Source organism: Vipera berus, assembly GCF_964194415.1.
Source record: "Vipera berus genome assembly, chromosome: 14".
Lineage (NCBI taxonomy): Eukaryota > Metazoa > Chordata > Lepidosauria > Squamata > Viperidae > Vipera > Vipera berus.
In genome coordinates this window covers 1870750-1880608 of record NC_138217.1, presented here as the reverse complement: position 1 = coordinate 1880608, position 9859 = coordinate 1870750, and the positions used below count along the sequence as shown (strand labels likewise).

Sequence of the window (9859 nt, the reverse complement as noted above, 5' to 3'; positions counted from 1 at the left end):
TTCTCCCTGTAGTTCAGCAAGTGATCGGTGAGCCCTGCCAGCCTGTGGGACCCAAGAGAGTTTGATTCAAGAGGCGAGTCCTCACACTTTGGCCTCAGGGAGACACCTCGGCTAGCGGTGGGGACGCATGTCTAGCATTACAGGGAAACTCTGGAAGGACAGAAATTTCCACAACTCGCCCCCTCGTCAGTGGATGTTGTTCGCAGCACATAAAGCCACCTTGGTCCATGCTGTGCCAGGCGTGATCAGGCCCTGGTGGAAGGGGAAATTCACTCGTTCCAGACCGATGAATGTTTCCTGCTGCCAGTGATGCATCATGGGAAGCAGCTTTGTTTGCAAAGGTTTTCCTCTGGGTTTATTTCTTTCCCCACACGTTAGCTTTTAGTACTACAGGTAGTCCTTGACTTACGACCACAGTTGGGCCCAAAATTTCAATCTGTCGCAACTTTAAACAGTCACTAAATGAAGGGCTGTAAGTCAAGGACCTGCACTGATAATGTCCAAGAAGCAAATGGTGCAACCCGGCCTTTCCTTAATGTTTCTGAATTTGCACGTAACAGACTGACTTAGTGCTGCTCCTGAATCCCGTCAGATCACATGTCAGGAGCCCAAATAATTTTGGAGGTTTTTTTGCCATTATAACTCAGGGAAGAAATCCCTCTAACAGGTAAGACCCCCCCTCTGTGCTCCCAGCTGAACGTGCACCCAGGAGACTGCCGGGTCCAGCCAGTTGCTGTGAAAGGCAGCCCCCCCCCGACCCCCCCCCCCCGTTGGCCGCCTCTGAATTGCCCAGCGGAGTTTCTTTGGGAAGGAGCTGCTAACTAACCCATGTGATGTGTGTGTGACCCCATAGTCTCCTCAAGAGTAGGAATGCTACTTCCCGCTAGAGCTCTGCTTTGTCTGGAGAGGCTGTTCTGCAGCCTGTCTGTCATTCCTTCAATGGACAGAGCAAAAACGGTGCTGCCTCTGGAGCTGTTCTGGGGCTGCTATTCAGGCACTGCTGGGCACAAAAGCCTCTCCGACATCACCGCCACCATTGCAGGGCAAGCTTGCGCTGGGTGGGAAAGCCCTGAGGCTGCTTTTTAGGCGGAATTGAGCCAAGCCGTTCCAGCTTATGAACACTGCAAGAGCCCAGTGGCGGGAGAGGCACAGCTTTGCAAACGGATCTGGGGTACAAAGTCACAGCAGAGAGAATAGTTTTCTTCTGTTATTCGCCCCAAATTGCAGCACTGCCACTAAACTTCCAGGCTTTGCTGTGTGTGACCATCTGACATTTCTCCAATCTTTTTTGGAGCACGGATATATGCAGTATTCTCCGACATGCATATAGAGTACATAACAGTACACGCGGTGGAGAGTCTACCATGTTCTCCCTCCTGCGTGTCACAGAAGCTGCCAATTGCACTTGGTAGCCAATTGCACTTCTGCTAGCCCCAGAAAGACCAGCCCAGCCCTGGCTGAGGGTGGCTCCAGGGACCAAATCAGGCAGGGCTGATTGTGCTGCCCCTCGTCAGCCTCTGCCTGATCCACTTGCAAACATGATCTTGTTTCTCAGGGCTTAAAAGCAAGATGTTTATTTTCTTCCTTTTTAATTCCTTGTGTGTCCAAGGAATTGGCCAATGAATCTATTCTATTCTATTCTATTCTATTCTATTCTATTCTATTCTATTCTATTCTATTCTATTCTATTCTATTCTATTCTATTCTATTCTATTCTATTCTATTCTATTCCTAATTCTTAGATAATAGAGGAGGCAATCTTTGTAGCAATTGTGCCGTTCCCAAGACTGTCAGCTGTCCTGGCGTTAAGTTGCCTTCCCCTTGCTGCTGTTTTTCCCTCTAGCAGACTTCTCAGTCTGGAAAAACAGAACTACTGATTATTTCTGACTCCTTTTTCTCTGCATCGTGTTGCACACCTCAGAAGGGAATACTGAGAGGGCTACAGCATGTGGGAGAAGCCCACAGAGCAGCTGTACAAGATAAAATAGATGGCTTATTGAATCCAGAGAAGGAACAATTAAAAGAAAAATCTGCCTGGGATTCTCTAAGGCAAGGATGTGTGAGAAAGTGAACTTTTTAAGAGATAGAATCAAGATCACACGAGGTGTTAATACATATAATGCCTTGGTAAGACCACACTTGGAATATTGGAATATTTTGCTCGCCACAATGTAAAAGCTGTGGAGAGAGTGCAACAAAGATGATTAGGGGACTGGAGGCTAAAACATATGAAGAGTGGTAGTCCTCATGAAAAGGAGGACTAGGGGTGACTTGATAGCAGTTTTCCACTAAGGCACGGGTCTGCAACCCGCGTCTCCGCGTCTCCTGCGTCTCCCAGTTCTCTGCCATGTGCAGTCCAAAAAAAAAAAAAAGTGGGACTAAAAAAGTTCAACCAATCAATTCAAATATGCAGGGTAGGTGCATATCTCACATTGGCTCCACTCTTCAGTCAAACTCTGTTCTGCCCATGCATGCATGTACGCGCATGCGCACTCATTTTTTCCGGCTCCCAGTTTTTCCTTTTGTGAGGGAACCGGTTTTGAGTGGCTCTTTCACTGTTTCAGGTTGCTGACCCCTGCACTAAGGGGCTGTCACAAAGAAGAGGGGGGTCAATCTAGTCTCCACCTGAAGGCAGGACAAGAAGTGATGGAAACTAATCAAGGAGAGAACCAATCTAGAAACGAGGAAAGGTTTCCTGACAGAACAATTAATCAGTTGGACTTGATTCCAGAAGTTGTGGGTGCTCCAACAATGGAGGTTTTTAAGAAGAGTAGACAACCATTTGTCTGAAATGGCATAGGGCAGGGGTAGGCAATCTTGGCTCTTTTATGACTTGTGGACTTCAACTCCCAGAATTCCTGAGCCAGCTGTGCTGAGGGGAAAGAGAGGTTTCCAAGCTAAGCCATGCTGGCTCAGGAATTCTGGGATTTGAAGTCCACGAGTCATAAAAGAGCCAAGGTTGCCTAACCCTGGTATAGGGCCTCCTGCTTGAGCAAGGGGTTGGACTAGAACAGGGGTCTTCAAACTTGGCCCTTTTATGACTTGTGGACTTGCCAGGCTGGCTGATGAATTCTGGGAGTTGAAGTCCACAAGTCATAAAAGGGCCAAGTTTGAAGACCCCTGGCCTAGAAGGCCTCCAAGGTCCCTTCTCTGTTATTCTGTTATAGACAAATTACCAGCATTAAAAGATATAGCAATTTTCACACTGAGAGGTTCTGTGGAGAAAATGCCAAGCCCTGGAAGGTGGTCTAGGCCCAGATGGGTGGCAAATAAATTTAATAACTAAATAAAATAAAATAAAATATGAAGGGACAAGCCAGTTTAGTGGATGGAGGCAGAAAGGCATCTGAAGAAAAATCAGACAGGCTCCAGGGCTTTCTGCTTCTCGTCCTCTCTCGATGTCTCTCAGGCCGAGCTGCACCGATGTACTTTTCTCTCCTCCTTCGCCCTCCGTAACACCCACAGTACCAACATTTGTGATTCTTCCTGTTTTCTTTTTCCACGGATCTCTGGGTTCAGTCTCCCCTCGAATGGAAAATGGTACTCCAGATTTCTGCACTGGTTTTGGGATTAATGAGCTCGCTTTGATCCCTCAAAACAGCCTCTGCGTTTCCGAGATTCGGCCTCTGGGTGCCCCACGAAGCCCCTCATCAGCTCCCAAGGGAGGCGAGAGGAGCCGCCTTAGGGCGCACTGGGGGGGCAACCCTGGTTCTGCTGGTGCTGAAAGGGCTCCTGGCTGCTCAGAAGGCGGGGAGTTTCTTCCCGCAACTAAGGGAAGGCCGGAGGCCCCCGACTCCCCCGAAGAAGCCTCGCCTCCCCCGCTGCCTTTTATGACCCAGGCCCATCCGGGGCTGCCCGCTTCTTCCGCGACTGGCTGGGCCCCCTTTTTCCGCAGAGGCCGGCGGGCGGCACCGCCGCTGGTCCCCGAGCCGGCTCTGCTCCCGGGACCCGAAGCGCGTGTGCGGAGTGGCGGCCCGAGCGGGCATCCCGGAGGCAGCCAGGTCCCGCCTGTCTTTGCGCCGCGGAGACCCCGGGTCTCGGGAGGAAGCGGCCCGCCCGGGTCCCGCGCTGGGCCCTCCGGAGGCGCCGCCGCTCGCAGAGGCAGGAGCGGGGAAGGGCGCGCTCCTCCGGGGGTTCCGGGGTCGCTCTTGCCCGAGCGCTTCCCAGGAGCGCAGCCGGTGCGAGGCAGCGCTTCCTCCTCGGGGCTTTGGAGGAGGCCGCAAGGCAGCCCGCCTCGCCCCCCGGAGAGCCCCCTGGGCGGGGGCGGGGGCGCGCCGCAGGGGCCGGAGCGCGAGAGGCTCCGGGGGGACCGAGGCGCGGGGGGGCGGCGCCCGGGCTTCGAAGGCGGAGAGCGGCGGCCGCTCTGATCTCTGGCCGGGGAGCCGCTCGGCCACCACCGCCGCGCCATCGGGAAAGGCGAGCGCGGCCCGACCGCCACGGCCGCCGGCCCCGCTTCCCGAGGCTCTGCGGAGCGCGACGCCCGCGCCCCTTCGGGCGGCCGCCGCCGGATCCCCTCCCGCGCAGGGCTCGGCGGCCTGCGCTCTGCACGTGCGCAGAGGACGCGACCGCTCCTCTCCGGCGTCGCCGCCCCTTTGAGAGCCCGCCCTCGCCCCGCCCCGCCCGCGCGGCCGTTCCCCAGAGGCGGGCCGGACCAGCCGCGATGGCGAGCCGAGCCGGGCCGCCGCGTCACCTGGGGCCGGTTCCGCGCCTCCCGCCCCGCCCAGGCTAAGCGCGGCCGGAGCCCCGCGGGATCAGGGGCGGCGCGCAGGCAGACGCGCGGGGAGGAGCCGCCAGACCCCCGCCTCGCGCCCGGCCGGCCGGCGCGTCCCCCTCGCCTCGCCTGCCGCCGCCTCTTTGTTCTTGCCTGCCCGCCTTCTGCCGCCGCGGCTCGGAGCGGCCATGGGCGGCGGGGCGTCCCAGACAGCGCGAGGCGGGTCGGGACCGCCGCCGCCCAGGAGCAGCCCGCCCGCCGCCGCCGCCGCCGCCCCCCGGAGATGAGCGCCGGGCGCTGCCGGCCCTGCGCGCCGCCCTGATCCCGCCTTCGCCCGCGGCGGCGGCGGCGGCCGGCCCGTTGCCATGGTGGACCCGGTGGGCTTCGCCGAGGCGTGGCGCGCCCAGTTCAACGACGCGGAGCCGCCCGCGATGGCGCTGCACTCGGTGGGCGACATCGAGGCGGAGCTGGAGCGCTGCAAGGCGTCGATCCGCCGGCTGGAGCTGGAGGTGAACAAGGAGCGCTTCCGCATGATCTACCTGCAGACGCTGCTGGCCAAGGAGCGCAAGAGCTACGACCGGCAGCGGTGGGGCTTCCAGCGCGGCCCCGAGGCCGACGACGGCGACAGGCCCGCCCGCCCGCGCCCGCCCGCCCTGCGCAAGCTCTCCGCGCACAGCGACGGCGGCTCGGAGGCGGACGCCGCGCAGCCCGGCGAGGAGGAGCGCGGCAAGCCCGCCGCCGGGGACGAGAAGCCCAGGGAGGAGGGCGCCGCCGCCGCCGCGGGCTCACCGGGCAGGGCGCGGCCGGCCCCCGGCGGCAGTCGCCGCCGCCTCCCCGCCGCCGCCTCGCTCGACCGGGACGGGGCAGCCTTCGAGGCGGGCGGCCGGGAGCGCGGGCAGAGCGGCGGCGGCGCGGGGCTGCCGCGCTCCGGCCTGGAGCGCGGGAGGAAGGCGCCCTCGTCGTCGCCGCGGCTGCCGGACGGCCGGGAGGCGGGCGAGAAGCCCTTCTACGTGAACCTGGAGTTCCACCGCGAGCGCGGCCTGGTGCGCGTCAACGACCGCGACGTCTCGGAGCGCCTGGGCGCGCTGGGCAGCCAGGCCATGCAGCTGGAGGCGCGCAAGAAGCTGCCGGGGCCGCCGCGGGGCCGCTCGGCCGACGGCGCCTACGACGACGGCGGAGAGTACGAGGACGCGGAGCTCAACGCGCGCTTCCTGAAGGACAACCTGCTGCTCGACGGCGCGGGGCGGCCCGCCTGGACGGCCGCCTCGCCCGCCGCCTTCCAACCCTACCAGAGCGTCTTCGTGGGCGGCCCCGCGGGGGCGGCCGAGCCGCCGCTCACCTGGCCGCGCCGCTCCTACTCGCCGCGCGGCTTCGAGGACCTGGGCGGCGGCGGCGGCGGCTACACGCCGGACTGCAGCTCGAACGAGAACCTGACGTCCAGCGAGGAGGACTTCTCGTCGGGCCCCTCGAGCCACGTGTCCCCCAGCCCCACCGCCTGCCGCCTCTCCCGCGAGAAGAGCCGCTCGCCCTCGCAGCACTCGCAGCAGTCCTTCGACAGCAGCGGCAGCCCCCCGACCCCGCAGGCCCCCAAGCGGCACCGGCAGCACCCGCAGGGCGCCGGCCCCGAGGCCGTCGTCGGGGCGCCCAGGAAGAGCGCGCCGCCCTGGCCCTGCGACGGGAGGGCCGCCGCGGACGGCTGTTTCCATGGCGACGCAGGTGAGGCCCGGGGGGGCTCCCCGGAAGGGCTGGGCGGGGGGGGATCTGCGGACGGATTCCCGAGTCCGCGGGGAGGGGCGGGAGGGTCTCCCGTGAGTTTCATTCAACTCTTGACGTCTTCTCGCGATGGGCATCCTGCGCAGGTGAGGAATTCTGTGGTATTCCCAGTCTTTCCCCCCCTCCCCCTCCCCTTTTCCAGTCTCCTAGGCGTGGGGGAGGAGAGGCAGCAGCTTCCTCTGGATTGGGGTGGGGGAAGGTGGCTGCTGCCATCCCAGCCCCTTCAGCTCCTCCTCCCAGCCCTCCCCCTCCGGCTGTGGCAGGCCTGCCAGGTCCCACCAGGTTCTGGGTCTCTCCCCCCCCCCCCCAAATAGCAGCAGTGGCCCATCTGCGGCCTGGGTCCTTGGTGGGCTGCCTGGGGAGCAGAGGGCAAAGGGGGTAAGGCCAGAGTCTCCTGCTAAGGGGTGGAGGGTGGCAGTGGGACCCGGGGAGGCCTGGAGTCGCTTGCCTGGCCTGGGGGCTGCCATGAAATATTTGAGTCCCCCCCCCATGCAAATTAGTTTCAAAAGGCAGCAGGGAGTCTCCAAGAATCTGGACTGATTGCAGCATTTGCCCCTAAAAGAAGGGCAAAGCTTCAGAGAAGGGGGCAGTTGACACCCCCCCTCCAGTCACTGAGGTGTGGTTGGGTTGAGACAGTTGGAGGCTTTCTAGCAACAGCACCTGGAGCTCAGCTGGCAGATCAGCATCACTGACTAGAGAATGGATCCCGCATGGATCCCGCGTGTGTTTTTGTGTCTGTGTCTGTGTGTGTGTCCACCCTGAGACAAGGTGGGCCTGGTGCTTGCCCTCCACCTGCAGCAGTGGCCCTGGTGGGATTTCTCCTGGGCCGTCAGGGCCGGGCCACGCCAATCTGTCCCCACGGCCCTCCAGCCCAGAGGGGGGGAAATGGGCTCTCTGGCCTAGGCTGCCTTTGCAGGGGGTCTCCTGTCTGCTAGTGACCCATCAAAATGGCTTGGAAGAAACAGGCAGAGTCCAAGGCGACGTGGCTGGGCTGCACAGAGCTAGCTGCAGGACTGCGTGGGGAACTCGGTGGTTGGAGGGCAGACCTGGGGGAGGGAGCAGGAAGCTGCAATGGGTCCCAGGGCCAGGTAGAGTCCTGGGCAGGGTTCCATGGGGGTCTCCTGAGCGGGCTGTTGTGGGGCGAGGAAAGGAGCAACTGAAGGAAGAGCATCACCCGTCTCTACCAGCTGCTGGCAGGCTGAGCTTGGCAGATGGTGGTCCCCAGCCCTGCTGCCCTGGAGAGCGGGGGGGGGGGGGGGAGGAAGAGGCAGGACTCCAGGAAGGGATTAATAAAGCAGGAGTGTTATTGTGGTCGCCCTGGGAATTATTGATGATAATGGCATAACTTGTTGATGTTCTTCTGCCAGTATTAAGCCGTGCAGGTTCTGAACATCCAGGCAGCGGGGGGGGGGGGGAACCATAGCAAGGGTAATATTCACATCTCTCAGCTCTTCAGAACCAGGTTGGCCCCTGAAAGTGGAGCTTCTGGATGGAAAGCAAGGTAGGGGTGGCGGCAAACCACAAGTAGAAATAAGTGCCCCCTTTTTCTCTGCCACCGCACGGTCCCTGCCCGTCTCTCTGAGTTGACCCTTAAGAAACAGGCCTTTGCAAACCCCAGAATTCCCACTGAGGTTGGTATCTTCCCTGTTGGACGAGGTGCCCAGTAGCCCAGTGATGCTTTTGTCTGCCTGGAAGCAAAACTGCTTGGAAGGTGGGCTGCTTTTGTAGGCACTTTGTATTTCCTCGTTTTCTCCCTCCACCCCAATAAATCTCTCTCTCTGGTTTGTGTGTGTGTCTGTGTGTGCGCGTAGTTGCTGCTATTAGGTGTGTTTGCATTGCTAGCTTTGTTTGGCTTGGCAGCAGCTCCTTTGTGGACTGCCCTGAGGGGTCTCCCCCCCACAGTCTTTTTCAGCTGGAGATCTGTGGATGCATCCTCTGGGGGCAGGGGGGGCTGTTCCATGCTGGGGGGGCATCCTCTCAGGGATGCCCTTCAGGCAGCTGGGCACTGTGGGGCCGGCAAAGGGGGCTTCTGTCTGTGCTGGAGGGCAGAGAGGGAGGGGCTCGGGACAAGCCAGGCTCCTGCTGCCCCTGCCAGGAAGAGCTGGTCCCCTGCAGGTGGGCCTGGGCAGCATTCCTTGTTGCAGGAGGAGGTCCTTCCTGTCAAGGAGGAGCCCATGAAGTGGACTGCAGCTTTTGTGCAGGGGCGCTTTCCAGATCTTCTGCCAGCAGAGGTCAGGTGCCGTCCCAGCAGATTCATCACGGGGCAGCCAGGGGGGGATGTTCAGGTGGGCCATCTCAGGAGGTCCCCTGGAGTCTGATAGATCTCCCTCCCCCTCCCTTGGGGAGTGAGTGGGACCATGGGCTCCCTGCTCTGTGGAGCCCCCGTCAGTTTCCATCTCCCTCGCCAGCCCCCCATTCATGACTAGAAGCCTCTGCCAATGGGGACGTCCTTCAAAACAGAGTAGATCAAAAGCAGTCTTCCAGCTGAACAAATAAGACCTTTTGGAGAAGCGCAGGCTTGCTCGGCTCTGTCGCCTTATTTTATTTATGCATCTGCCACACAGTGGCCCGGCTGCTGCCTGGACGCCTAGGCTGCCATCGCTGCGCTGGTGACCAACAGGGCTTGGGGTATAATCTGAACTCCTGGTTAGGTTAGAATAGAATAAGAGAGTTGGAGGGGACCTTGTAGGTCATCTAGTCCAACCCCCGCCCAAGCAGGAGTCCCTACACTTTCTGACAGATGGCAGTCGAGTCTCTTCTTGAAAGCCTCCAGGGATGAAGGTTGTGCCATGGAAGCCCCACGAAGGTCTGCCAGCTGGCTACAGGACCGTCTCTCCTGCCAACAGCTGCCTTGATCCCTAATGAGAATTAGGGGGGGGCACAGGAGGGGGGGCTAAACAGCAAGCCTCTCAAGGCATCCCTATGGAGAGGGAACCTCTGTTTTCTCCCTTACATTCCCCAAAGGTGGAGGCCTCCCCGTCCCATCCAGCATTGGGGCGTCAGGTGTGTGGCCAGCCTTTTAGACAGATGCTTAACTCTGCCGGCTCCGCAAACAGGAAGAAAAGAGGTTGCACCCGGATCGTTTGCTCGGGAGGAGCAGGACAACTGGCATGAATATATTATAAAAGGAGTTTACCTGGAATCTTGTTGTTGACATTGTAAGGGCTTCCTAGCCTAGGCAGGAAGCAGATGTGACTGTGGAAACAGTATTAAAAAGTGGCTTTTGTGTGCCCTGACCTCGCTTTCCATCCTGCCGAGACCCTAGTTTTGGCAGGGGGTCAGCAGTTCCTGACTTTGGGGACTTCGGCCTTGCAAGTCTGGCCTTTGTGCTGATTTACATTGATCAGTGCCCAGCAAGGCAAGAATTATTTTGGG

At 60.0% G+C, this 9859-nt stretch overlaps 1 protein-coding gene across 1 annotated transcript in view; it reads left to right on the top strand.

Annotated features, from left to right (window-relative positions):
* The first annotated feature begins 4680 nt into the window (after window positions 1-4680).
* The window catches only part of BCR (BCR activator of RhoGEF and GTPase), a 75221-nt gene continuing 70042 nt past the window's right edge, over window positions 4681-9859 (top strand). Inside the window, exon 1 of the mRNA XM_081339295.1 lies at window positions 4681-6427. Coding sequence (XP_081195421.1) covers window positions 5077-6427 — 1351 coding nt within the window. The 5' untranslated portion in view covers window positions 4681-5076. The remainder of the gene's footprint in view (window positions 6428-9859) is intronic.